The 27,335-nt window shown below is 40.7% G+C and overlaps 7 protein-coding genes across 7 annotated transcripts; 4 read left to right on the plus strand and 3 right to left on the minus strand.

Moving 5' to 3' along the window:
* The first annotated feature begins 1,810 nt into the window (after positions 1-1,810).
* Positions 1,811-5,074, plus strand: BCR41DRAFT_424501 (hypothetical protein). The gene is made up of 2 exons (XM_022030440.1): positions 1,811-2,799; positions 2,918-5,074. Exons 1-2 carry the CDS (start codon positions 2,038-2,040, stop codon positions 4,838-4,840), a joined length of 2,685 nt encoding a protein of 894 aa, XP_021878471.1. The 5' UTR covers positions 1,811-2,037; the 3' UTR covers positions 4,841-5,074.
* Positions 5,075-6,565: 1,491 nt separating this feature from the next.
* BCR41DRAFT_388632 (amidase signature domain-containing protein) lies at positions 6,566-9,221 on the plus strand. The gene is made up of 7 exons (XM_022028025.1): positions 6,566-7,066; positions 7,156-7,330; positions 7,434-7,580; positions 7,669-7,780; positions 7,876-8,089; positions 8,197-8,478; positions 8,606-9,221. Exons 1-7 carry the CDS (start codon positions 6,665-6,667, stop codon positions 9,146-9,148), a joined length of 1,875 nt encoding a protein of 624 aa, XP_021878472.1. The 5' UTR covers positions 6,566-6,664; the 3' UTR covers positions 9,149-9,221.
* A 298-nt stretch (positions 9,222-9,519) lies between these two features.
* Positions 9,520-11,787, plus strand: BCR41DRAFT_359378 (hypothetical protein). The gene is made up of 3 exons (XM_022025207.1): positions 9,520-9,847; positions 10,513-10,732; positions 10,868-11,787. Exons 1-3 carry the CDS (start codon positions 9,640-9,642, stop codon positions 11,334-11,336), a joined length of 897 nt encoding a protein of 298 aa, XP_021878473.1. The 5' UTR covers positions 9,520-9,639; the 3' UTR covers positions 11,337-11,787.
* Positions 11,788-15,795: 4,008 nt separating this feature from the next.
* BCR41DRAFT_145870 (hypothetical protein) lies at positions 15,796-17,324 on the plus strand. The gene has a single exon (XM_022019566.1). It carries the CDS (start codon positions 15,930-15,932, stop codon positions 17,112-17,114), a length of 1,185 nt encoding a protein of 394 aa, XP_021878474.1. The 5' UTR covers positions 15,796-15,929; the 3' UTR covers positions 17,115-17,324.
* A 291-nt stretch (positions 17,325-17,615) lies between these two features.
* Positions 17,616-19,698, minus strand: BCR41DRAFT_381763 (kinase-like domain-containing protein; the record flags this gene model as incomplete). The annotated part of the gene is made up of 3 exons (XM_022027326.1): positions 17,616-18,242; positions 18,513-18,627; positions 19,249-19,698. The coding sequence occupies 3 exons, from the start codon at positions 19,696-19,698 to the stop codon at positions 17,761-17,763; spliced, it is 1,047 nt and encodes a 348-aa protein (XP_021878475.1). The 3' UTR covers positions 17,616-17,760.
* A 4,759-nt stretch (positions 19,699-24,457) lies between these two features.
* BCR41DRAFT_326071 (putative DNA replication complex GINS protein PSF2) lies at positions 24,458-25,645 on the minus strand (the record flags this gene model as incomplete). The annotated part of the gene is made up of 5 exons (XM_022021605.1): positions 24,458-24,689; positions 24,776-24,893; positions 25,013-25,109; positions 25,282-25,396; positions 25,522-25,645. Coding segments are annotated over 5 exons (619 nt in total), but the record flags the coding sequence as incomplete, so codon positions are not given.
* A 344-nt stretch (positions 25,646-25,989) lies between these two features.
* On the minus strand, positions 25,990-27,313 carry BCR41DRAFT_359384 (putative 40S ribosomal protein RPS3). The gene is made up of 2 exons (XM_022025208.1): positions 27,262-27,313; positions 25,990-26,735 (listed from the first exon to the last, which is right to left on the minus strand). The coding sequence occupies exons 1-2, from the start codon at positions 27,292-27,294 to the stop codon at positions 26,040-26,042; spliced, it is 729 nt and encodes a 242-aa protein (XP_021878477.1). The 5' UTR covers positions 27,295-27,313; the 3' UTR covers positions 25,990-26,039.
* Between the last annotated feature and the right edge of the window lie 22 nt (positions 27,314-27,335).

Genomic DNA, 27,335 nt, shown 5'->3' on the forward strand with positions numbered 1-27,335 from the left:
GGTGACCGTAGTACTTGTGGCAAAAAAACACCAGCTTTTTTTTGTTCTTTCATTTCATTTTTTTTATATCACAGAGGTATGACCGACGTCGACCAAAGGAGTGGATGACGCTCTTTTACTCTTTGTTTTTACAGGCACGATAACCCGGGTTGTATTTGCTTAAGCGCCCTTCGTCCTTGCATTTTTTTCCCATATCCCCTTGAAAACATGAAGAAAGGTCCAATAAAACGATAATGAGAGCACGGATGACCATGTAAACAAATCTCATTTTCCTTATCTTTCAAAGAGCTCAAAAGAGTCAATGCACTGCAACAACAGCATTTTGGAGTTAACCACCAATGGGCATGAGGCTGCCTTTGCAAGCAGGAGCCTATAAGCATTTCCCAAACCTGTCGGATTAATTAATGAGTACTTTAACATATTTGTTGCTGTAACTATGGTTTCGTACATGTATAAAGTTATTTCATAAAAAGGCGGGTGGATGGATGATGCCTGTTGTTTTTCCTTTAGAGGAACCAAAATGGCACAAGTTTTTCATTATTAGAGTTAATATGAAGACAAAATATGGTTTTGTATACAAGAACGCGTTACTGCACACGCGATTTCCAGCATCCAATGAAACTCTTTGGACGCCCCATCGAACAATTGACTAAGATTCTGTTCCTGCATGTACAAGAAAACAAACTGGAGCTTTGGCTGTGCTCATTTGCAACCACACTCATCAACTCATGCATGTAAAAGAGCAAATATATATATATAAGAGGTTGTTCTAGTTGGTTCTAAGATCTTGTTCTATTTCGTCCTTCTCCTTCATGCTCGTCATTGATCGTTAAAGCTTTACCTTCCTTTAATTTTCCCCCTATCCATAAATTGCCACCATGCTTGAGGTCTACACAAAGCTTAGCTGAGGTACTGTCCTGCGCTACATCTCCTTAGCTGCTCTCTAATCTATCTTTTTTTTTTTTTTTTTTTTTTTTTTTGCAAGTGTGGAATTAATGCCACGTTTATATTGAAGCATTAACTTTTTTTCCTCGTATCTTTTCCTCTCCTCCTTTCCACGCTCTCGCCCACGCGCCGCGTGCTACTGCATCTCCTGCTTCTCTCCTTTTTTTTTTTTTTTTTTTTTTTTTTTTGGATAAGAACGCGCTTATTACACATGGAGGCCTATTCTCCATTCTTACCCAGATCGGTCATCATTTCATCTTCCTTCTGCCCCTTTTTGGAGCTCGACCTGCAGACAATTTATCCCATCCTATCCTGGAGAGCCAGGAAAAGACTAACAAGAAACCACGCGAAAAAAAAAAATAAACAAACGTTGCCTTCTTTTCTTAACCTATTGCCTATTGTCTCCTTTCTTGCCCTTTTTTCATGGAGATTTTTCTAATACCTTTCATCTTGCCCCCTCTCCGCTCCTTGCTTCTCATCCTTTCTTTCCCCTGCCCAGCTTGTCTTTTTTCCTTTTTAAATGGTATTTTAGAGATCATTGCAAATACAATCTCTTTCCCCCATACTTTGGTCTTACTGCATTGAAGTAACAGCGAGAGAGCTATTTCAATTATTTGGTATGAGATTCCCTGGCTTACTTGTCTACTTCTTTTCTTCTTTCCTTTCAAACGATTGCCTCAATACCACCGTATTGCCCTTCAATTCTCTGCTTCATCGCTTTCTCATTCCGGACAGTCTGTCTCATGTACATTGCGTCTCCATTTCCTTTCATTTAGTAATTCATTGTTACACCCTCGTTCATGAGTTGAGCTACATAATTTTTAATTTCTATTTGATTCATATTAACAAACTTAACGAGCTGATCGTTCCTGTTCTTGTGTCACTCATCACTAAAGACTAAAGCACCTGGAACCACTTTTCGGACTTCACGCGCCTTTTTATTTCCTCCTTCTCCTTTACGGGTAATGCCTGGCATACTCATCGATCTCCTCTGCTTTGGTTGCAGAGCATTCATTCATTCATTTCCTTTATCTTTATCTTTATTCTATACATCAGCAACCAACTACTTTCTGGTCCCTTTCGATCTACTGAATGGTTAATTCTGAGACTGAACAACTTTGGAAGACCCAAGATGCAAAGGCTGGTCTACAAGTGAGTTCTATACAAGATGGTCCTTCAGCTGCGGACACGAAGCTCTCAGAACCACCACGATTGTCCTGGTTACCTTTGGGTACTGTAGGGTATAATGCGTACGACAAAGAATTGGAGAATCTGGATGATCTGCAAGGCACCGCTGCCATGGCGCTGACAGCTCTATCATCAGGCATGGGAACAGCCCCGAGGCATGGGTCCGGATTAACAATGATTAAAGATGGGACATATTATGATGATATTCAACAAGATCAGAGCATAGTGACAGCGACACCAGAATGGAATTCCGTCAAATTATCGCAGGATGTTAATACAGTAACATCTATGGTCACAACATCGTCCCCAGCACCTCATTCCACGAGTGTAGCCTTAATGGTTCACGACGAACAGGGGCCCCGATCAGCTTCAGATCGTGAGAAGGCGAGTGCGGCGTCAGTCCCAAAAGCGCGCTCAGGAGACGTAGAAATAATAGCAGCGGCAGAAACACAGGTTGACTTTATTCCAATAGCGGGATCAATCCAGCCCAAGGAACATGATTTTAATCCTGCAACAACATCAGCGATGACAGCATACGCATCATCACCGCCGCCACCGATTGCCGTGGCGCCAACTTTCTCTAACGTCCCTAACGTGGCCATGTCATCACTTTCATCAAACATCTACGCGTCGGCGGTCCAAGCACCAGTAAAACGGACCCAATCTGTAAGTACAGTTATAAACTGGCTTTAAAAATTCGATTATTGAGTTGGGTTGCGCACCGAACTATGGCTCCTGACATTTTACTGAATTTTGTGCATCTTTACATGTGGTGTTTATGCAGCTATCGCATCTACTTGAGGATCGATTGTCGCTAGAACCAATGAAAGCAGGGCAGGTGAGAAAAATGTTTCATTCAGAACATGGATATTGGGCAGGCCATTCGTACAATGGCGGAGAACAAGTGAGTGTACGAACAGTGGATGAAAGATCACTCCAGGCCCAGATCAACAGTTCACGCACCAACCACCAACAGGACTTCCATAAAACATATTTGCATTCAACAAATATGGCTTACCACCAAAACGCTTCACCACTCAACCTCCGGCCTTTCACTAGGGGTGAGACTCAGTATGCTCAAGAATGGGACCTGGAGCGTCAGTCACAAAGACAGGAATCGTATCAACCATCCGTACAGCATGAGCAATCTCATCATTCAAAAGATATAGTCCTCACCCACCTGGTGCACCATTCTGCTCCTCTCGAAGCTGCAATCGTGAAACCGAAACGAAAGTACATTAAAAAACCATCGACTCTTCAGCTCATGGTGCAAACTTCCAGCCAAGCAAAAATCTCGCCTCTGGCAAAACAAGAGGATGACCCACTCTTGCAGTCTGACCGAGGATTAATCCTTAAGACTCAGATCCCAAAGAAAGGCAGGCCTATTTCGAAACATGCATCTACTTCTCAAGGCACGCCAGCAGTCCCCTCATTTGGAGCTACTCCCATGAGCCACTCCTCTTTTAATCCTAAAGCTAAAACCTCTGTGCCTGCCTCCGTCAATTCACCTAACACTAAGCAGCAGTTCGAGCTCAATTACCACTATCATCATCAGCAATCTCCCCCTATACCTGCTCTAGCTGGCGCTAAAATCCGTCTTCCTTCTGATGACTCTCATTTACTAGCTCCGTCTCCTGTTCGTTGCCGGCCAGGTCGACCGCCACTAGCCACAGTAGCTCGACATACACACTCTCAATCTCACTTAGGCCTACAGTCTGGCCTCCTTTCTATGTCTGATTCCGATTCTCATTTGCTATTGTCGAAACCATTCCCGACACCATCACCAGAAGATAGCGCTATTACCAGGCGCACAATAGCTAGCGATCATGATCCACACGATTGGCCACGGCCACCCCACAGTGCGCCATCGTCATTCTCTGCACAAAGAACACAGTGTTCTAGGCACAGTTATCCTAGTTCAGACAACCAGTATAACCATACCCTGGCTATCCAATACCATGATACACAGTCACTCATGGAGTCTGAACAATTACGAGGAGGTCGATTTATCCAAGAGCCCCATCAGAGCAGAGGTCCACCGTCATGGCAGCAACGTTCTTTTGGAGGAAAACCGATGCAGATGAACAGCCGAAAGAGAAATATTTACGGAGCAGAGAAGCAGCAGTTTATGAGCGAGCCATACAGTCCTGAAGATGAGAAAAGGGAGATGTGCTCCATCTATACCTTAGTTGATTATGACGAGAGTGGACGATTCAGGAAACGATCCTCAAGGTTGGATTTAAAGCCGCCAAACCCTGAATCAAACTTTCGAGAGCAAGATACTTTTCAAAGCTGGCCAAGCAATGACTCCAGCAAGCGACGTCCGCGACCTCAGTCGCTGGTGCTTCCTAGGACTTACAGTGACCCTTTGCACAGACAGTCGGCGATTACAATGGCACTAGAGAGAGGGTCAACGGAGCACTATATAAGTAAGGACATGGCAAGGATAGAAGACAGGGATCTGGCGATTTACGAATCACGAGTGCAGAGCTCACCTACTCTTCCTAGGCTATCATGCGCTCGGCTCCTTGGCGCTGATCGTTCGTCCCATACCAATGCACAGTCTTTGGATATTTCCATGCATCCACGTTTTGCTTCGAGTCAACCGTTGCGACAATATCAAGAACAGTATCCTTCCGGCCATGTTGTTCATTCCTTCCATGATATGCTTAATGAACAACTTGGCTACAGTCGCTCCAAAAGCTAGACTACCCATATTATCTCTCGCCCCCTTCCTGCTCTTACTTCTTCTGATCCGGCAAGGCTTCATCATTCAGTATCCAGAATTGGCAGCTGCGTGACGCTCTGTATCAACTGGTCCTTCTGTAATCCTCTATTCCGTAAAAAAAAGGTTTTCTCCTAGCATCCACAATACAGAGTCTGTTGATCTTATTACTCATTCTGCCACTCAATGGACTTTAATTATTACTTTGTATACTCTCTATAAAAGATATTATTCTGCTTTCTATCTCGTCTCACTTAATGCTTTTTATTTTTATTTATATATTTATTTGGAGAGAAGACATACGGTTACCTTCCCGCCACGCAGTTCGCTCGTTGTGTGGCCTTGGCTCATCACCATTGACAACTGGGGTGGTTGAGGCTGGTAGGTTTGTTCACGAGCGGTGATTTTCGTCGGTGGCATTTTTTTAAAAAAAGATTACTGTCTCCATTTATATTTTCTATTTACGCGTTTTCGCATCGCACTCGTTTTTAGGTTCGTCATCCTTTCTTTAATCGGCTGATATAACAATGACAGACATCAGCTCGGCGGCACGGACGCGAAATGTAGCCCTTATGATACACTAGCTCATAGTGTCGATGCTCTCCAAGGACAACTCTTCGAAAACATAGATTCCGTAACTAGTCAAGGGTCGGTGAATTTCCCTGTGATCGAGCTGGAGCATCTATACGTCAGGAAGGTTTACATGGACCTTTACCAAGAGGCCATAAAGAGACTTGACCATATAGAGACTACAGGGTGACCACAAAATATTGCTCGACGTCCTTCCTTTACAAGACTTTTTGAGGGGTTCAAAAAAAAGGAGTGGATTGGATCTAAAGAAATCTATGGCGAGTTCCAATTACAGAAGTTGCAAGGCCGCTGTCAAATACGAAGCAATACGTTTTGGGGGTTAATAATATGGGTTTACCTACCAGAAAATCCTCATGAAGGCGACAAATAATAAAAATTACTTATACATGTCACTCCAATACTTGTCAATTGTTCAGAGAATGGTAAAAAAAAGCTTGGCTTTATAATGGAGAGGATATACAAGGCTACAAATGCAATCAAAAAACAAGCTGGCAGATCCATGTCGAGTGGGAAGGGCGTACTTCATCTGGCACATCGGGCTGACAAATGAATGCGAGAAATCTTTTTTTTTTTTTTTTGCACCTGCATTTTATATTGGTTGACCACAGTTCTTCAGAATCAATGACAGTGTTACACTCTTCTCATCAGGATTGCCTTATTGACTGGTCCAGCTTGCGTGCAAAGCGGATGGAAGAGATTTGAAGATCGTTGTATTTATCAAGCGGGAAACAGTGGCACCCAAGGTGGAGTTTCTTCATGAAAGGAGCTGCCTATGAAACCAAAGTTGAAATTTCAAGACCTCTCATACCGATTTGGTTCGGTAAATTCAGTGAGTATCTTTCATGTTAATGAATAGGAGCATGGATCCAAGTTCCAACTGGGAATGCTTATGCCTAAATGGGTCATATTGTCAACTTTTAATGCCTTTAGAGAGACTCTAAGAGCTGAATTCTCTTAAAGAGAGCAGGCTCTGCAGGTTGTTGCGAACTTTTTTTTTTTTTTTTTTTTTTTTTGATAAAACGGCTCAATTGAGGGATAGTCTTGCCACAAATGTCATAACATGTGTTATTTTTTACCGGTTTCGGTCCTTTAAAATTAAATTCATTTCCCCTGTCTCTTTGAGACTAAGAGAAGAGGTCGTTGTCCCTTTCTCTCTTCATTGTTTCAATTTCAATTCCACAATTTGGTTCCTTCATTCACTTGACCCGACGCAAAATGAGCACCTATAATCTCAAAGACCCTTCCACGCCCGTAGTCTCAGGCCGTCTCTTGGCGGTCCTCACAAACGTCGTTGAGAATATTGGCGAGTCCACAGGTATTATCTCGCACCTATGCAAAGACGCTGGTTTATATAGTCTTCGTGAAATCAACTACAATGAACCTCCTACGACTATGCCTATTTGGCCCCCTGTTCAGGATATGGTCCAAGCTGCCATCCCTTCCAATGGCTCCACATTGAGTGCACACGACTTTCTCACCTCGCTTCAGCAGCGTGCTGATCACGAAGCTTCTCATGGAGCTCGATCGGCTACTGCTGTTGATAGTAATGAACAAAAATTCTTGACCTGTCGTGACTTTTATATCGCCTACAAATCAGGGAAAAGAAAACCAACTGAGGTAGTTATAGCTGTTACGAAGACGAGTGGAAGGTTGAAATCCTTACTCAATTTAACGCTTCATTATAAAAACATTTTTGAATTTCTTAGGTTGCAGAACAACTTTTGAATGCGATCAAGGCTTCAGATGAAGTCTCGCCAGCCTTGGGTGCTGTCTGGAACTATAATAGGGATGCCATCCTCAAGCAAGCTAAAGAATCAACAGACCGATATAACCAAGGCCGACCTTTAAGTATCGTCGACGGTGTTCCAGTTATCATCAAAGGTACCAAAAAAAAAAAAAAAAAAAAAAAGTGTGACTGCAAAGAAGCAAGCAAATCTAACTTTTTGTACAATGGGGTTTCAATCATCCTTTTATTTTCTTCAAGATGAGCTCGACATCAAAGGACTTGAAACTGGAGTTGGTACTAATTTCATCAACAAGGGTAACCCAGCAAAGGAAGATGCTCACCTGGTCTCCTTGCTCCGTTCCCACGGCGCTCTCATTATTGGCAAATCTGTTATGCACGAGATTGGTAAGCAAATGACCGATTGATTTTCTTAATTTGTTTGTGTACACATTAAGACAGAGCATCGGTATCTGACAAATAATCAAATTGACAGGTTTGGGTATCACCAACTTCAACCCCAGTACTAAAACTCCCCGGAATCCTTACCAGCCCGAACATTCAACAGGAGGAAGTTCAGGCGGATCAGGCGCCGCTGTAGCCTCTGGGTAAGTTGAACAGTATTCATGGTTACTTTTTAAAGCTACAATAGTACCTTTTTATTTTTGTTTTTTAATATTCATCACTTCTATTATCAAAATAGACTTTGTCCAATTGCAATTGGGTGTGATGGCGGTGGATCCGTCAGAATCCCTTCATCGTACTGCGGGATCTATGGTCTGAAACCCACCCAGGGCCGTATTTCAGGCCGGGGTGAATATCCATTGGCGCCGAGTGTAGCGACTAGCGGACCCATGTGCGCCACAATGGAGGACCTTGCGATCGTATACGCCATTATTGCCGGTCGAGATGTTAAGGTTTGTTGCTGCTAACATTAAAAGACACTTTGCACTTTGTGTGCATACTGGGCGCAATCCAAATGTGTTCTAATGAAACAAGGTTTGCATTCGTACATTTAATTTAGGATCCGAATTCACACTTTCAGCCTGCAGTAGTGTTACCAGCTCCGGGTGATGCGGCAATTGCTGCCTCCAGTGGTCAGCTTCAAGGCCTCCGCATTGGCATCTATCGCCGCTGGTTTGAAGACGTCACTCATCCTGAGATCTCCAAGATATGCTACAAGATGCTAGATCAACTCTGCAAGGATCATGGAGCTGTACTTGTTGATATTGAAATCCCTGAGCTGTTTGAATTGAACAAGGCACACAATATTGCGATTGTTGGAGAGATGATATCAGAAGTCTATGTAAGTTGAACAAAAAAAAAACTATTTGAATGCTTGCGAGCTACGAAGAAATATAATATGATATTTATTACTATTAACACTTATGCTTTCTTTTTGCTTTTCTTTCATTATTCCATGTCTTAATTAGAAAGATCGCAAGAAGTTTAATTATCAGACGAGGCTAGAATTGGCAATGATGAATAGTTTGAGGATGCAGGATTATGTTCGGGCACAAAAGCAGCGAACGCGTAATATCCGCTTCCTTGAGACTTTGTTTGGACATAAAGCAGATGACCAGCAGCACCAGGAACAATATCCATGCCTGAATGGTCAACAAGGCATCGTGGATGTGATTGTTACGCCGACGATCGCTAATCTGCCTCCACGTGTGAACGCCGGGGCGGAATCGCATGGAGAATCAAATTACGTGAACAATATAAAGGGGATGCAATACATGATGATGGCCAATTTGACGGGTATCCCCGGTATCACCGCAGTAGCAGGCTATACAAAGGAGCCCTATGTTCACTCGAATGGTGATCATTATTCCCCTGGATTCCCTATTGGGATCCAGTTCATGGGCCAGTGGTGGGACGAGAAACGACTGATTCATATAGCAACCGTATGTGAGCAAGTTCTGAAAACACGTCAGAAGCCCAAGATCTGGTTGGGTGACAATTACACATTATGAGCAAAAAAAAAACCTCCGGACCATATCTAGATTAATCATGCTGCCTAAATAAATAAATTAGAAGAAAAAGGATGAAGATTGAAGAAAGTAAAACGGAGAGAAGAAAGTAAGGGCTGTCAGGGATATAAATCTGAATGCTCAGAATGATGGTAGATGACTAATGATTGCACACGCGTGTACAGTCTACATGGCTATTACTCATTGCATACACACAGTGCATGCACAAGAACACGCACAATCCTTCACACCTGACTGACACTAACAGGAAATCCAAAAAAAATTCGCACGAAGAGAAGGAGTGAAACACATTTGTACTGTACACAAAGACGGCTTTGCTCACTTGAACAAGAGCCAAATTCAAAACAAACAGTCTTGTTTGTTGAGTTTATTGAATCATGCAAAAAACATTTGTTGAATCCATTCTTCCCTGTTCCTTACTTGCTTTTTGCCTTCTTTCCCCTTTCCAACCTTTTTTCCATTCTTAAAGGCTAATGGCGTCCACCAACATCTTTGACGTCCTCAACGACGACGCTCAGGATCAGGAGATCCGCGTCCCCGCCCCAAAGAAGGAGACTAAGCCTGCTGCAAAAACTGGTGCAAAGCCTGCTGCCGGTAATACCTCCAAGTCTGCTACTACTGACAACAGAGGTCCTCGCAAGGATGCTCCTCGCCCCAACAACAGACCAAGAGATAATGATGGTAGGTCTCTTGATACAAAAACCCTTTTGTATCGTATCGCTGTTTGATGATTAAACGGAGTGGAACACAATTCACGTATAGCTACCACAATCACGACGTTGCTATAAAAAAAAAAAAAACAAATGTGTGGTTGTTTCGAGCTTTCGATATCACTTTTCATTGATAAGACTTCCATCTCACAGAGACTGCAACATTGAAGTGATATCTGGACCGCTTTCTCGTCCTTCCAGACAGGATCAAAAAGTACGAATGGACGCGTGGTCATCGGTCAGATTATATTCCGCAAAGTCTTTTTTCTTTATATATATGTATTGGACATATCTGGATTCATGCGCTCTATTACAGGATCGACTCTTTTAAATACTTTGACATATTTCTTTTCTAAAATAACCGGCAGGTTATGTCTACTTAAAGCAAAAAAAAAAAAAAAAAAAAAAAAAAAAAAAAAGCCTGTGGAAGCAGGAATAACACAGCTTTATTGGCACTAATATAAAGTGCTGTAGTTGCAAATGTGTGTTTACATGGAGTACTTTCAACCTGAGGAAAGTGAAGCAAACAACTCAGGAATGTCATCGGATGTGGCTATCGTGTAAGCTCTACATCTTCATTTTACTGTGGACTGATGATTTTTTTTTTTTTTTTATTTTTTTTTATTTTTTATATAGCTCCTCGTGGACCTCGTTATGACCGTGCTCCTCGTGATGGAGAAGCCACACCCCGCCCACCTCGCGGATCTCGTGCCCCTCGTGGTGGCCGTGGTGGTCGTCATGGCGGCTATGACCGCCACTCTGGAACTGGCATTGTTGACAGTGAAAACAAAGAAAACAACCGTTTGGGCGATCCCACTTCTTCTTATCTCGAAGCTGAGCAAGATGCTGCTACTGTGTAAGTAATTCAAGCAATTATCTACTTTCACAATGGAGATTTAACTGTTGATTGCTATTATAACGGACCTATAGGAAGGATATGTTGGTCTTATGGAAATCTCATCTCATTATCACTCATGTATTATATCGATAGAGGCACTGATGAGGCTACTACCGATGCTCCCGAGCCTGCTGAGCCCGAGACTACCATCAAGACCCTTGATGACTTCTTGCAAGAGAAGGCTGCCAAGGCCGCCAAGATTGCTCTTCCCGAAGCCCGTGCTGCCAATGCCGGAGCGGATGAATCCAAGTGGAAGGACGCCAAGGTCCTTGAGATCCAGGAGGCTGAAGACTTCATCAAGATGGGAAAGGAGTCTGCGACCAAGTCCCGCAAGGGCAAGAAGGAGGGCAAGGTCTTGATTACGGATATTGATTTCAAGTTCACTGAACCTGCCCGTGAGCCTGCTCCCCGCAGCGCTTTCCGCGGTGGTCGTGGAGGTGATCGTGCGCCCCGTGGTGCTCGTGGCGGCAATAGCAGTCGCCCTCGCGGTGGTGCCGGTTCTCGTGGTGCTTCGGTCAATGTTGATGATCAGGAAGTCTTCCCAAGCCTCGGCTCCCAGTAAAGGCAATAGGCAAAGGAGGAACCTAGGAAGAATTGAATTTGGCTCTTTACGAGTCAGAGGGGATATTGTTAAAACTGTTTAATGAAGAGTTTGCCAACAATGTTTTTTTTTTGTCAGTATTCCGATGTCTGAATTGCCACCATCTCTGAAAAATGCTGGTCAAAGCGTTTTTTTTTCAGTAATCTGGAAAGGAGGAAATGTGTAAACAGTTTCAGTTTGAAAAATATACCATTCGGCATTTCAAGAGAACTTTAGAAGCAAGTCATCTTATAGATCTCTTGATACAGACAATTGCCCATTTCCGACGCCCAGTGCCTTGGGTTGCTGCATCCATGTCCCTGACTGACTTCGCCAACACATGTGTTGTCCTCTCACGCCGAAAGTTGAACAATGCGCTCAGACATAAACTTACCGTTCCCGTATGCAAAGATTGTAAAAAAAAAAAAGGAACGACATCATAAGAAATTACTCCTTGCGCCGTTCATCCCTTACCCTTTTTTCAGTTTCTTTCCGCCTTATTACATGTCTTTAGTTGTAAATCTTTTTTTTCTTTTTTCCCTTGTTCCCCTTTTCTTTTTTGTTATCAACATCTTCATAACTGGTCTGAGCTCTTTTCTTAATCACCCCTTTCTCTATTTCACCCCCTGTCATTATTTTATTGTCGAGTGATCCTCATCTTTGTCTCTTCTAAAGTGAGTTTTTCTGCTGACTTTTACTTTTTAATATTCTGTTCTTTTTCACCACCATTTATATTCAGTCCCCAAGCTATTTCCTCATAATTATTCACATTTCTAACCTAAAAAAAAGAAGACCTTGCAGTGACATTTTATAGCTACAATATAAAACAAGGTTTTGCAACAGAATAATAAGGTGCATTTAAAGAGCATTGGCAAAGAAATCAATGAGTGGCGCCTCTGGGCGCTATTATAAAAAAAAAAAAAAAAAAAAAAAAAACACGAAAATTGCGTGACACGCGCCACGAAGACGCGAAACGAGCGCGTCTGCAGTTTAGAACAGATTTAACATAAAGTGTAATGAGGATGAGATGGAAGGTTTTCCTGCATGCCATTTACATTTAAACCGTTACTTAACCCCTGAATGAGTCCGACTTCATGCATTTCTGACAATTGACAATCTATGATTCAGATGGTTTAGGAAGTCGTGGCTTTTTTTTTTTGTATAACGCGCATTGAGTGTGTGTGTGGTTCAATGTGTGATGATTGTATTTATGGTTGGTCTGTACTAAGAATGTTCTATTACTGATATTGTTTGTACCCTATACCTCTAATGTCAGTTACTGCTTGAATACTTCCATTTCGCTCATATCTGTCAACATGACTTTAAGAAAAGAATAATTCCTAAACTCACATTTTAAATTATGTAGGATTGTATTACATCCCTGTATTTGTGAATGCATCCTCCTGTCCTCCTTTTCCCCTCGTTCCCCCTCTCTTTCCTTCCTTATTTCTAAGCCCTACAAACAGACGCTTTTTTTTTTCTTCCTTCCTTCCCATCACCATCACTCTTGATATTTAAGTATCTCGTCAAAGTCATCCATCCTTCCTTCCCTTCCTCTTCCCTTTCCTTGCATCCTCTCAATATTCTTTTAGCCTTTCTTGCTCTACTGACTTTTTTATTTTATTTTATTTTATTTTTTATTTTTCCCTCCCTATTAAAGGACGTATATTGTAAATATATGTCTTAGATTCCGTGGATCAAAGTATTTCGAGTAAATAACCAGGTAGAGTAATAACCCCGAATATTACCCAATCCGTCAATCCCATCATGACGACCTCTATCATCTGCATTCTTTCCAGGACGGAAAGTATGCCTTGAGATGCGTTGCTTCGGCTCAACTCTTTTCCATACGATCTATTAACCACATACCGCTGCTTGCTTAATCATCATACTGAAGACAATCTACCAGGCCCTAATTTTTTTTAAACCTTTTTTTCAATATCTATCAAAACAACCCGTAACTTTCACGAAGATCAAGGACATCGCCCAATTGCTCTACTACTGCAAGTCTTTAGTGACATTAAAGACGGATGATGAGCAACGCCAAATTCGGGCTCACAGACCCTGCCGTCACTAATCAGCGAAATGTTCAGTTCCGAGTCCCGCCATCTCAACAACAACAACAGATGTATCCGCAGCAGCAACAGCAGCACTCACCAGTACATGAGGGGACCGGCCTGGCCAACATGGCACCCAAGTCCCAAATCCCTGATCCTGCCTATACACAGCAGTGTTCATCATCAGGCATGCCCATGTCCCAACAAGGGCATTCTACACATCCGCAGCAATATTCACATTCTTCACACTCTTCACACTCTTCACACTCACATTCACAATTCAGTTCGAATCCACAACAGCCGTCCCATCCTCATCAACATCAGCAGCAAAGACCGCCAATCCCACCCAATCATCGACTGCATCACAGCATCTCTGCAGGCAATATCTCCATGGCTGCAAACGCTACACGGTATGCAAACCTGAATGCCCCTGGCGGTGGCACAGCGCCACTAAAAAAGAAAGATCCGTATGCGACAGCTTGGAGAACGTACTCCAAAATTGCAGAAGAACTGCAGCTTCTTAATCCAGACGGGAGTCTTTATCCAATCTCTAAGGAAGCAATCTTGAAGTACCTGCATCACCAATCCAAGAGAATCAAATCAAGCAACCTTCACTGGTATGTGAATGGATTGAAGAAACACCAAGAGAACTTGGGTTTCCCATGGGACGATGTCCGATATGATGAGCAGGTCGTGAGCTTGCTGAAGGAGCTCACCCTACATCCTGTCATGGTGAGTGAGAATGGAGATGATGATGGGCATGGACACAATTATGGCTCACAGCCAAACCGACATCGACAGACCAACTCCGGCACGTATCCTCCAGGAAGGGTCAGCCATCACTATTCGTCGTCCTCTGTCGACACGACTAAGATTGCAAATCTTTTCATATCTCATCAATCGCAACCATCTCAATCCTCACAACAACAACAACAACAACAGCAACAACAGCAACAGCAACAGCAACAACAACAAACACAGCAGCAGCATCACCAAATCCAGCAAAAGCAGTCTATATCCCACAACCAATCCTATAACAATGGTCCAAAACCTAATCAAGGCCTGCCACAGTATCATCATCACCACCAACAGCAGATGCATTCACAGGCTCAACGAATTCAGCAAAATTCGCCACCAAAGCCATTCTACCAAGCCCCTTTACATCATGCACGGACACCCAGTTCACAGGAATTAACTCACCACAATGGCACCGGTAGTGGCGTAGGATATCAATCTTCACCACCCAGCGCTAACTTCATGCCGACAGATGTTGAAGCTTCACGATCAGATTCGATCATTAATGTTCCCAGCACATTGACGAAAAGGAAGCGAGATGGTTTTGCATTCAAGAAACGTAAGACACTGCAGTCTCTCTCTCTCTCTCTTTTTTTTTTTTTTTTTTTTTTTTAAAAAAAAAAAAAAAGTTTATTCAGAGCTCCTTTAAGCCTTTATTCGGGTTGTACTAATTATTATTATAATTATTTTTTATTTTGTAGGACGCGCGCCAGGAGAAGATAATGATGGCGATGACATGCAAGATGATGAACTCCGGGGTGGAGATTTCGATGAAGATAGACGAGGGCATGATTTAGATGACTTTGACGACATTGAAAACCCAAATGGATACCAGTCATTGAAGCGTCGTGCATCCACAGGAACATTACTGAGTCAAGCAAGAGCAACAGCTGTAAAGAATGTCTTTTTTGTTTAGTTTTGGTATTTATTTGCATTAACCAAACTATCGTCTCAAGAAATCCTTTTATTTATGCTTTTTTTTTTTTTTTTTTTTTTTTTTTTTTTTCAACCAGGATAAGCATGCTCTCGGACCATTTATGCCGGTTCAACATGAATCAAGTTCACATTTGTATCGACTGGGGCATGTCCATGAAACACCTCCAGGTAAAGTCAACACTATCCTTTCTCAGCAACGGGGAGATCAACTCCTTCGATCTCCTTCACCTGACCCACGAGATGACGATTTAAATGGCCAGCACCCGTCGAGTCAACTTACCCAAGGCTCTCCAGCAGACTTTATGCCTTCGAATTCATTTGCTGGTGGGCATCCCTTTGCTGAGGGTGAATTTCGACGGTATCACCATCGTCACCAGAGCAGTTCCGGTACAGTAACATCCCCTACAGGCTTTACTACGCCTCTACCATCCTCTCACAGCAATGCACCGACTGCAATACCGGCTCCTGGAGCCGCAACCAAGACAACCGTCCAGTTTTCAGAAGTGGTTGAATGTGCTCAGATGCTACAAGCAAAGTATGGAAACAAATGCAAGGACCATCCTTGGGGCTGTGTTCAGGCCACCGAAAGCCGACATCTGGAGTTGACCATTAAGATGTACATGGACTGGGCTGGTCTTGTGGTAAATAATATGGCTTTTTATTTTTTTATTTTTTAATTTTACGTTATTTTATTTTATTTATAAAAATCAATAAGCTTCTTCCTTCCCAATCACGAAAACTAATCAAATATGAGTTTGACCCATAATAGGCGAGTGGTCGGTTGACCATGGGTGAGATACCCGACCTTCCAGAGTTCCGTATCGCAAAGCCTCCCCATAGTGGTGCACTAAGGCGCATGGCCTCCACGCCTCTCACGTCATCCTTCCTGAATAATAGTTCAATGAGCACAGGAGCACCAGTGAATTTAACTGGTTCGTCCGCACGGCACATGGGCGCAAAAAATGCGCTTTCTGGCTCAGGACATGGCCTATTCGACCCTTACCGGTCACCATCCTCATCTCCCCAGCATTGTTACCATCACGATAAGGATCAGATAACAGAGAAAAGCGAGCTTTCGAGCAGAATTGACTCTTCGCCTCTACAACCGACCTCTGTACAGAGATCTGTCCTATCGTCACCTCCACCTTCAGGAGCGGACAGTTTCCCTAGCGATGATGTGCCTGCTGAAAGTACCAGTGGATCACTTGCTAACCAGGTCCGTACTGCTCGTAAGATGCCTAGTACGCCTAGTTTGGGCCAGCATATGCGAGAAGGACAAACTATATCTCATTTGGAGCATCAACAAAAACGTCACGTCGATAGATTTACGATGGGGCTTGCAAGAGGACATTTACATGCGACTGTTTCAAAATGGACTGGATCTTCACCACGGTCCGAAGGAGAGATGTCAGAGGACGAAGAGTTGGATGAAAGGAATGTTGACATTGATAGGGCAAATGAAGAAATTGATAATTATGCTTTGAGCCCATGGGCCACTGGCCCAAGTGCCCTTGCTGCTGCGAAGGCAGCTCAAAAGGCAGGTATCATTATAAGTGACGACACTAGTGGCGACACTAGTGATAAAAAGTTCAGTGATGAGGATATGGACAAGGTACAGTCAACAGCTGTTCAGAATGAACCGGTGCCACCGCAAGGGTTAGCAAGTACAGGAGCGTTTGCCTCTTCATCAACCATGATAGAAGATGATGCAGAGACTGCTGTGTCAGTAATCGGCACTATTTCTGACCCAACTCCTATGCAGCCGGCAGAAAGTGATGATGTGGTTAACGGCGGCGTCGATAGCGGTTCGGTGTATACAGCGACTAAAGAATTAAACTCATTGATGATTGGGTGTGCAGCAGAGCAAAAGGACAACGGAAAGAAGCAGAAGAAAGAAGGGGATGCTGTCGCTAAATCGCACAGCGATGAAGACACTGAAATGGCTGAGGCGACATGGGATATGCAAGATTAAAAAAAAAAAAAAAAACGCCAACGGCAAATATGCGCAAAAAAAAAAAAAAGATTGAATTCATTTGTTTGTACTTTCAATTTATTATTATTATTATTATTATTATTGTTGTTATTCCTACTAGTACTACTATTACTAACTACAAAATTATTATTATTGTTATAACTATTATTATTGATCAATAAAAAAATCCAGCGTAATGAGTATACACCACAAAGTTGATCTGCTCCTAAAATGACGGACATTGTCTGTAGTCCAAAGCACCATAACTCTAAATAAGAAACCACATTAAGACGGTGACAAAGATTGAATCTCAGCCAATGAGATCTCGAGGATCCAGGTTCTCACCAAAAGAAAAGAAAAAAAATATGCGTATGCTTTTATTCGTGATTTGAATCTTTTATTAGGGTTGTTCACAAGTTTGGCATGCTATACTATTTTACAGAGATATATTTACAAAAAAAAAAAACGCCCTTTCTCCCTATCCTCCCTACTCTCCTTACCCCCACACACAACAACACACACCTTTCGTGCTCTCGCATTCTCCTCCTTCTTTCTTTTCATTTTTCTTCATTTCTTCTCCTTTCTTTTCATCTTTCTCTTTGCTCCTTATGCTCAGATCGGTTTTTACTATGCTCCGCCTGCATGCCTATGTATGGAGGCCTATACCCGAATCTTGGCTTTGCTCTACATCACCACAAGATCCGATCGGTGGTGTCGTTGGTGTTGCTAAAACGCTAGCATTGGCACATGCTACTGCCGGAACCGTACCATGACCGGTAACGACGGTGGCGCCCGTACCCGTACCCGTGCTCATACCCGTACTTGTCATTGTACTAAATGACTTGCAGGCCTGTACACGAGCGATGAGTTCAGGTAACTTGATACGCTTTGCTGGATCGAGATGAAAGACGGCCTTGATGATCTCGTTCATCTCATCCGTCATGGGTAAGATGGTTTGTAAAATATCGGGATTCAGCACGAAGGACATAAACGTTTCGTCCTTGGCACATGCTTGCTTCCATGGATTACGACCGAACACAAGGTTGATCAAGATCACACCAAGGGACCAGACATCGTTCGCCGCGCTATCATAAAACTCGACGGCTTTGTTAAACCCTCCTTGGCACTCTATTGGAGGAGAAAGGAAAAAGGCCCAAAAACGGTGTTGTTGTTAGTAGTGGTAATAATAATAATAATAATAATAATAATAATAATAATAATAATAATAATAATAATAATAATAATAATAATAATAATAATAATAATAATAATAATAATAATAATAATAATAATAATAATAATAATAATAATAATAATAATAATAATAATAATAATAACAACAATAATAACAATAATAATAACAAAAAAAAAAAAAAAAAAAAAGCTGATTGAACATACCAGGGGACAAGTAAAAGGTAGAGCCACAGCCAAAATCACTGGAAATTCGTTCGGATGTGGCCAGACCGAAATCTACCAGTTTTACAGAGTTGCCGAACATTACAATGTTTTCTGGCTATAGATATGAAAAAAAATAAAATAAAATAAAATAAAAGTATAGATAAATATCCCTGAGGATTAGTACTTTATATTTTTCTATTGAAAAACTTTATCCCATATCACGTCTGAAGGTCATCGGGTAAAGCTCCTTTACTCCTCCTCCTCCTCCTCGTCCTCACCACCACCACCCCCCGTCCTTCCTCCCTTTATCCTCCCTCAGTATGGTCCGCTTATTTATTTACTTTATTGTATTTTATATTATTTTCTTTTTCCTGTTTCCTTTCTTTTTCCCCCCGTTTGATTGGCTACATAGAAAAACCAAGACACAAACATATGCCCCTTCCTACATGCAAGACACGCGTCTCTTTTTTTTTTTTTTTTTTTTTTTGAATGTTCAAATGTTCCACTTCGAGTTCATAAGGTCCATAACATTTACAAATGTAACAAGGTATAATAGACACTAAAACAATAATGTCATTCTTCACCAATTGGCCATCGCGTTCTCATTAATGGAAAGGAATTAAGAACTCGAGATACAGAATTCTAAAATGACCTTTCATTTCCCAAATAAAGGGGAAGAAGAAGAAAAAGTAAAGAATATCTTTTTCTTTTTTTTTTTTTTTTTTTTTTTTTTTACCTTGAGATCTCGATGAAATACGCCTTTTGAATGACAATATACGACCGCTTGTGCGATCTGACAGAATATTGACTTGATACGAGCATCCTCACCAAAGAAGCCTCCACGTTCAGTGATGGCATTAAAAAGATCACCCTCGTTTCCACAGTCAAGGACCATGTACAAAAGGTCCTCATCTTGAATGACACCATAGAGTGTTGCAATGTTAGGATGGCCAGAAACCTTTGCATGGAGTTCTACTTCTTGATATCCCAAGGTGAGGTGCATCTCGGGATTTCTCTTACTAAGACATTTGACCGCGCGCATCAGACCAGAGCGTATATCGATCGCTCTATGGACAGAGCCATATGCTCCAATACCAAGGACACCTTGGAGTATAAGTGAGTCATTGTCGATGGCTCGAGGAAGATGTAGAGATCGCGGTGGGATAATGGGATTAATAGGAACCATTTTGATTTTGATTTTGATTTTGATACTGAAATAATAATAATAATAATAAAGGATGAAATCCTTTGGAGGATGATTGCAAATAAGATGTATTCGAATGACAGAAGGTTCGAGAGGATAGTAGAGTGTTCAACAAGGTAATATATAGTAGTTTTTTCTTTTTCTATTTTTTTTTTTTTTTTTTTTTTTTTTTCCCCCACGGAGGCTTGTGACTTGTACGTGTAAAACCTCTTTGGTTAAAAAGAAGCGTGTATGCGGGATGGAAAATCAGAGTTGAGGAAAAAAAAAAAAAAAAAAAAAAAAAAAAAAAGGAATATAATGATTTCTGTATCGATATTGGGCTCGGATTTGGGTTTGGCTTTGGGCTAGGATTTTTTTGCTGTGCCTTTTTGCTGACGGATGTTATCTCTTGATTGGTGTGGTGCTTAAAGAAAAAAAAAAAAAAAAAAAAAAAAGGGCGATCCAAGGTATCGATTCTATTTAATACATGTAATGCATGTCCAAATATTTTGAATGTCAAGTTAGCGATATTTTTTTTAAAATAATGACGCCTAGCGTCTTGGCAAAAATGCAATCTCCCTTCTCCACACCTCCCTACCCACCCCCACCCCCACCCCCTCCTTCCTCATTGAACAATGCTGGTAATTATTCGGTAAGGCATATGTAAATAGGGAGGAGGGAAAAAATAAAAAAATAAAATAAAAATATAATAAAAAAGAAAGAGTGAAGGCGTGACAAGAAGGAGAACAAGGAGATAGGGGGGAGTAGAGAACAAAAATGATGAAAAACAGGCTAGAAAAGTAATAATAATAACAAAAAAAAAAAAAAAAAAAAAAATAGGAAAGTCCATCGCTGATCATTTCTCTGAACAATACTGGTAATTGTTTTGATGAGATGAGGCTAAACAAGAATGAAATAGGGAGGGAATTGAAAGGGGCGGGATAGGGACGAGCCTGAAAAAAAAAAAAAAAAAAAAAAAAAAAAGAGGTTCATTCCTGATCATTTCTGCGAACAAATCTGGTAATCGCTCAAAAAGAGAAAAAGGGGAAGGGGAAACCAGTAACGAACAAATATGCATTCCTGCAGAATGCAAAAAAAAAATAAAAAAGAAAAAAGAAAACATAATCAGAGCTACAGATGATTATAGTTTTATATTAGATGAAAGAACAAACCAAGCAAGATGGAGTAAAATTTGGGTGGGAGGGGGAGGAATGTACATCAGGAAAAAGCGATATACCCAACACTGTAATGAAATCAACGCGATATGTGATCAACATCACACCCTGGTCACAATGAAGAAACAGGGATCGAGAGAAGAGAGGCAGTAATTACAAGGTTCAGAGGATGTGGGGATGAGAGGATGAGGAGACAGAGATCATGATTACCATACACGTGCGTTCGAGTAAGAGGAATGTCGACAGCTTTGGCACATCCCCTGTGGCTTACCTTGATAGATCTCAGCTCAGGATCTGATGGTTATGTCAGATAAGGATGTAAGCGTGTATGTTAAAAATATAGAGTATGGCGTGATGAAATGTGTTTACAAATATTGTAGACGTTCGTGCTGAGAAACGAATAAAAAATAAAATAAAAATAAAAATAAAAATAAAAAAAAATAAAAAAAAAAAAAAGGTGCGTTCTTGGGCTGACGGGTTGTATTTATACGAGATTGAAGTGTATTAAAACTTTGTACTTGAAGGACTGAATGCTTGGATTCAATGTGGTCTAGATAGGGCGTATCAATGGTAGCCAACCGTTAACCGAGCCTCCTAAAATTACACGGAGAGAGAAATGCTGGCCGTAAAGAAGTCTTAGTGAGAGCATCAATCCAGATTGTCGATGGTGGATCTGTTCTTAATGAAGATGAGGGGGGTGTTTGAGCTGAACCACCGGCAATATGTCTAAATTTGTGAACGAGCAATTGACATTTTCAGAAATTGAGACCTGCATGTACACAGTCAATTGAATTCGAAAACTCTTTTTTTCTCGTGGTTTGTGCGACTATAATTAATTGACCCTTTGCTTTGATGGTAAGCATTGCCTGACAGAGCTTTGATTGGTATTGCTTTCAAAACCCACTATTCAGCTCACGAGCATAATACGATAAATAATATTTACTGACCACGCTAAAAAAATGCTTCTTTATTTCTATTTCCTGAATGCAAGAACGATAATTTGATCTGGATGTACCAGAACCAACTTTTTTTTTTTTTTTTTTTTTTTTCTTTTATTATATTATATATATATATTTTTTGCATATTTCTCCTAGCAACCAAAGACACAGTTATTTTTACCGCCTGATCATGAAAAATCTCCTCGAGATCTGTCTTACCTAACTATGCTGATCATCCCTTGAGCTGTTTGAAAGTAAATTATGGCCAATGTGAATAAGAGACATTAGTCCGGAAAAAAAGTCTTTTTTTTTTTTTCTGCATTGCATTGAATGCTTAATCAGGTCCCACAGCCGAGACAAAAAAGCGAACAAACGCGTCACGAACACCAATCTGCATATTGTCTTAGTTCAAATTAGAATGCGCTTATTCATATCATATCAGGCTCAAAAGTGCTTTTTTGCATGTAAAGGATGACAAGAACTACAATCTTGATAGTATTTGTCTCCACCTAGCATCGCAAAATAAAAAAAATTAATAATAAAAAAAAAAAACAAGAAAGCGGCGAATCTTGAAGGAGACCTGTTATCCAAAATGAAGATACATTTTTTGACATAAAAGCAAAAAAAAAAAAAAAAAAAAAAAAGCAAGGGGGGATGTAGAAACGCTTACAGGAGGCTGCATTAGCTCAAAGACTTGTCCAATTGCATCAACAGAATACGACCTGAGTTCTTATGGTTTGTACCTAAATCAGCATTGCTTTGATGATCTTTACTTGTTTTCGTATGTATGGATCAGGAAAAAGAAAAAGAAAACCTAAGCTGCTCACAAGATCTTTTGAGTACCTCTGAAATAGAAGCTTCTACTCCAACTATAATACGCGCATATGGATCGCAGGAAAGTAGTTGTATTGCCCGATTCGTTTGGTCGGGAATCCATGAAATTGATTCGATGGTATTTCACTCGTGATGGGCTTGGTTAACAAGCTAAACAATAAAATAATTGGCTTCCAATCCATTCAGTAGGATAGGATTTATCGTGATTGGCGAAATTACCGAATAGTGGGAATGATGTCACAACCTTGTTCCTATGACAACCTCAATCTATACTAACCTCACTCACCGTTGTCTTGCGTGTTTGAAAAAAAAAGAGAAAAGCCCATTGTCTTGTTCCTTTGCCTCAATTGGACGTGATCATACTTTACTTTTTTTTTTTTTTTGTTTTTGGGATCAGAGTCGATGTATATTCATACACGTATAGTACTTTTTTTTTTGCGTTTCACCAAATAGGAACTGGTCACCAATGCATTACGTTATCCAAGAAGACAATCTTCGTCGCGACTAAACAAAACTGGTTACAGTAGTCAATCGCATGAAACGTAGGACACAAGGATCCTGATGCTTGGTCAACTCCCTCCTTACCCATCTTGTTTTCAGCCTTTTGTTCTTTTGATCTTTTTTTGTTCATGAACGGCTGTTTCCAATGTCGTTTCTATTTTAGCAAACCTATTCTTTCAAATCCTAATCGATAGACTTCTCCTTTTGTCCCCTTTCTTTTCAAATTTCGAATGTAGTTTTGTTTTTTTTTTTTTTTTTTTTTTTTTTTTTTTTTTTGGGCAGTTCATATTATCCTTACATACACAAGAAAAAGAAATAATTGCTCATGGTCTGCATGCAGGATAGATTGAGGAGGGAGGTAGGGTGGGCGAAGGAGAGGGAGGCTGATAAAAAATAATAATATATATATATAATAGTAATAATAATAAAAAGAGATAGAATGGAAGAAACTTTTTCAAACAAGAAACCACAGCAAATATCGTCATTTACTCGCTTTCTTTTCTTTTCTTTGTTTTATTTTATTTTTTCAAGGGGACTCAGCAGACGACTGATAATGACATACATCATCGATTTCTATTTTTTATGTTTGGTTTTTTGGTTTTCTGTTGGGGCAATCAAGTTTTTTGTTTGTTTTTTTTTTTTGTTTGTTTTTTTTTTTTTTTTTTTTTCTTCCTGGACTCTATCTGCCTAGATTCAGAGTAAAAAAAAAAAAAAAAAAAAAAAAAATTTTTGTTGGTTTACTTTCCAAAGATGAAGAATATTTGATCAACGTTCACGCACAGACAAACCTTGTATTCGAGACAAAATGCATGAATTCGTTCTTGAAATGCAAAAGAAAAGAAAAAAATATATAAACACAGCTTTAGCCCCGTTGGCTCTCTTTTGGAGAACCAGTTTTGCTCATCTTCTATCTCGATTTCTTTTAGGAGTCTATCTCGAATGAATGCATTCTCCCTTTTTTTTTTTTTTTTTTTTTTTTTTTTTGCGATTCGTGCTTGTCAATTTCAAAGGGGAAGGGCAACAAGACATGCGCATAGCATGAATCAAATTCAAGTTGCAGTTCTGTTTTTATTTATTTTTTTTAAAGAAAAAAAAATGTATTGATGTCAATCAAATACTTGCGTGGTGCTATACGCCTCACACGTATCAACATTATATATATATATATATGTATTTTTATTATACTTAATTTTTATTTTACGTGGTTTTGTTCAACGCGTTTTGGGTTTACCGCACATTAAGGTTTGTGCAACAGAGTGTGGCAACCGAGACAATGAAAATCAGAAAAATCAAAAAAAAATAAAAAAAAAAAAGGGGGGGGGGAAGTGAGGTTCTAGAAGTGTGGGGAATAGTAGCCGAGCTTCTCATAGACAGTCCACCATCAAAACCCAGGACCACCAGAATCCGCCAGATATGAACTAGAAGTTGGTTCATAGAAGTTGTCTGGATTGTTATTGCCGATTGGTTTCAATTTCTGTATCTCATGGAATGCTCTGGTGAAGAAAGGACGAATCTCGTTGATCTCCATTAGTCCAATGTTATCCATCTAATAATAATGATAACAACTTTTAGTTAGCTATATCTTTCCAATTCACCCTTTTTTTTTTTCATCCTTTATCAATTTCCTCTCACCTGCAAATATGTTGATCCCAATGCTGCAACACCTTGTCGTGCTTTGCTCTGTCTGGTTTCTCGAAGATCTTTTATTAACGTTCTGACAGCGTCTGCTGATGGGATATCGTCACACGCACTTTACAAAAAAAAAAATAAAATAAAATAAAAAAAATTTTTTTAGGGGGACTAAAAGTTGAATGATGCGGAGGAAATCTTTTCCTTCTTTTAGTAACTTCCTCTATTTCCTTTACTCACTTTTCAAGAAGCAACTGTGCAATCTCCATGTAATGATATGGTAATGTACTAAACAGTTCCTCTTCTTGTTCTTCCTTTAACGTGCGCTGTAATGATTCTTGTCAATCACACCCCCCCCGAATTTTACAAAGAAAAGATTCGTTTAATAAGAAAACACTTTGTATAATAAATTCATTCTCGGACGGATAACAACAAAAAAAAAAAAAAAAAAAAAAAGTTTTTGTATAATATAACATCTGGTTTTTTTTTTTTTTTTTTTTATAGCATACCAACTGTCATCCATTTTGGGACCATAATGTTGCATTTCTGTTTCTTCTTGAGTGTTATTGCCATCCAGAGCGGGACTTTATTCAACTGTAAGGGCTTTAATGACGGTACTGAACCCTATCCTCGTTGGGATCATTAGAAGAAGAAAAAAAAAAAAATTGTCAAGTTTCTAAGGATCATTTGGTGGTGACTTTATCTTGATCGCAAACAGACAAAAAAAAAACTCTTTTTTTCATTATTACCGCAAGAAATTCTAAATCCTGTTTTGTGTCAATTGAAGCTGCAATCTCAATCATCTCATTCTCTGCCAAGAATTCAATCTCTAGAGGCGTCAATCCATTTTTAAGGTGTCGCGGCAAAGCCATTGTAAAAAAAAAAAAAAAAAAAAAAAAAGAAATAATAATATATAACAACAATAATAAAAATGATATTTAAAAACAAAGGCTCCTCCTCGTATACATATATTTATACTGATGAAGAAAAGTAGGCAAAAACGTGTTGAAGGAGTTCTTTTTTGGCGGCAAATAATTAAGCTTCTTAGCTGTGGCTTCTGATTCTCCGTTTTTCACAACATCATTCGCGCCTTGCTAACAAACGCGTAGTGAGTTTACTTTATGCATGTTCCTTAAAACAAATGCAACAAGTCATCCAATATACTTTAACAGTCATAATCCAGGACTCCCGAGTTTTTTTTTTTTTTTTTTTTTTTTTTTTTTTTTAATTTTTATTTTGTTAAAACAAGCGCAAAGAGGCGACTATTTTAAGCCTCAACGGGGGCGACAGGGGCGGCAGGGATAGCCTCCTCACGGGACTCAGAGACGGGGGCAAGGATAGGGGCCTCCTCCTTGGGCTCCATGATAGTGACCATGTCGGGAAGAGGGGTCTTGGGACCCATCTTGCCCTGAGGATCCCAAGGCAACATAATCTTGACCTTGACACCCAAAACTCCCTGGCGCAAGAGGACGTGACGAACTGCAGTGTCGACAAAGTCCTTGGTAGGCTGACCAGAGTGGATCATGAATCCGTCAACGAACTTCATGGCCTTGGCACGGGCACCACGGAGCTTACCGGAAACAACAACCTCGCAACCCTTGGCACCAGACTCCATAATGTAGCGGACAACACCATAGCAAGCACGGCGGACAGCAACGCCGTTGAGAAGCTTGTATTTGAGGGACTCGCACTGGGCAATAGCGCAGAGACCACGGAAAGAGACCTTCTCAGCGTACAACTCGACGGTGTTCTCGGGGAACTTGAAACGCTTCTGGACCAAAGAGGTCAACTCACGAATGCGGCGGCCCTGGAAACCAAGAATCTCCTGAGTCTGAGTAGCACGGATAATGATCTCAGTACGGGCGGGGGTGACGCGGACCTCAACGCCGGAGTAACCCTCGGCAGCGAGCTCACGCTGGAAGAACTCGTTCAACTCGGCGTAGAAAACACCATCGGCAATGAACTATTGGGAAAGACGCCCCCAGTAACAACAATGATAATGACAATAATAATATGCAACAATAAGGTAAGTAAATGTTTTCAAAGATCCTTGTTCGTACTTGTCCATTGATGAAGCTACAAGCTACAGAGCTTTCCATGTATATATCCCGCTACAAAAATGTTATTGTGTCGTGAATGCTCAATTGATAACATTGGAAACTGATGAGGTTGAATTAAACATTGAATGGATCAAGATGTTGTATTAATCTCGATATTGGTTGAAAAAAAATCAATTGAAACAGTTCACTCGGCAATGTCTCCTGTTTAAAAAACTCCCTTTGTTTGTCACTGCCATTGATCTGTACCAGCATCTTAGATCTGACATGAAAATTAATCATGAATCATGCTCCAATGCTCCCAAGTCGAGGATGTCAAGAATGCATCATAGGTCCTGTCTTTCCTTGTGGTTGTCGCGTATTTCTAGCACTTTAGTGCCTCCGTGCTACTGTAAGTGGCCATGAAAGGTAGGCAAGACCAAGAGCACTTGCCTTTCTCTTCTTGCTAATCTGAGCGGAGGCCATGTTGATCAAGTTTTAAAATGTAGAGGAAAGAGGAAGATTTT

This window comes from Lobosporangium transversale (assembly GCF_002105155.1).
Source record: "Lobosporangium transversale strain NRRL 3116 chromosome Unknown BCR41scaffold_37, whole genome shotgun sequence".
Lineage (NCBI taxonomy): Eukaryota > Fungi > Mortierellomycota > Mortierellomycetes > Mortierellales > Mortierellaceae > Lobosporangium > Lobosporangium transversale.

What these genes read in the sequence shown, in the direction of transcription:
- BCR41DRAFT_424501 (XM_022030440.1), top strand. Translation starts at nt 2,038, where the DNA reads ATGGTTAATTCTGAGACTGAACAACTTTGGAAGACCCAAGATGCAAAG. An exon ending in CAGTAAAACGGACCCAATCT is followed by an intron (nt 2,800 to 2,917) that starts GTAAGTACAGTT and finishes GTGTTTATGCAG; the next exon opens with CTATCGCATCTACTTGAGGA.
- BCR41DRAFT_388632 (XM_022028025.1), top strand. Translation starts at nt 6,665, where the DNA reads ATGAGCACCTATAATCTCAAAGACCCTTCCACGCCCGTAGTCTCAGGC. An exon ending in TGTTCCAGTTATCATCAAAG is followed by an intron (nt 7,331 to 7,433) that starts GTACCAAAAAAA and finishes ATTTTCTTCAAG; the next exon opens with ATGAGCTCGACATCAAAGGA. An exon ending in TTGCCGGTCGAGATGTTAAG is followed by an intron (nt 8,090 to 8,196) that starts GTTTGTTGCTGC and finishes CATTTAATTTAG; the next exon opens with GATCCGAATTCACACTTTCA.
- BCR41DRAFT_359378 (XM_022025207.1), top strand. Translation starts at nt 9,640, where the DNA reads ATGGCGTCCACCAACATCTTTGACGTCCTCAACGACGACGCTCAGGAT. An exon ending in CAGACCAAGAGATAATGATG is followed by an intron (nt 9,848 to 10,512) that starts GTAGGTCTCTTG and finishes TTTTTTATATAG; the next exon opens with CTCCTCGTGGACCTCGTTAT. An exon ending in GAGCAAGATGCTGCTACTGT is followed by an intron (nt 10,733 to 10,867) that starts GTAAGTAATTCA and finishes TTATATCGATAG; the next exon opens with AGGCACTGATGAGGCTACTA.
- BCR41DRAFT_145870 (XM_022019566.1), top strand. Translation starts at nt 15,930, where the DNA reads ATGGGTGAGATACCCGACCTTCCAGAGTTCCGTATCGCAAAGCCTCCC.
- BCR41DRAFT_359384 (XM_022025208.1), bottom strand. Translation starts at nt 27,294, where the DNA reads ATGGCCTCCGCTCAGATTAGCAAGAAGAGAAAG. An exon ending in AGATTAGCAAGAAGAGAAAG is followed by an intron (nt 26,736 to 27,261) that starts GCAAGTGCTCTT and finishes CTTTCCCAATAG; the next exon opens with TTCATTGCCGATGGTGTTTT.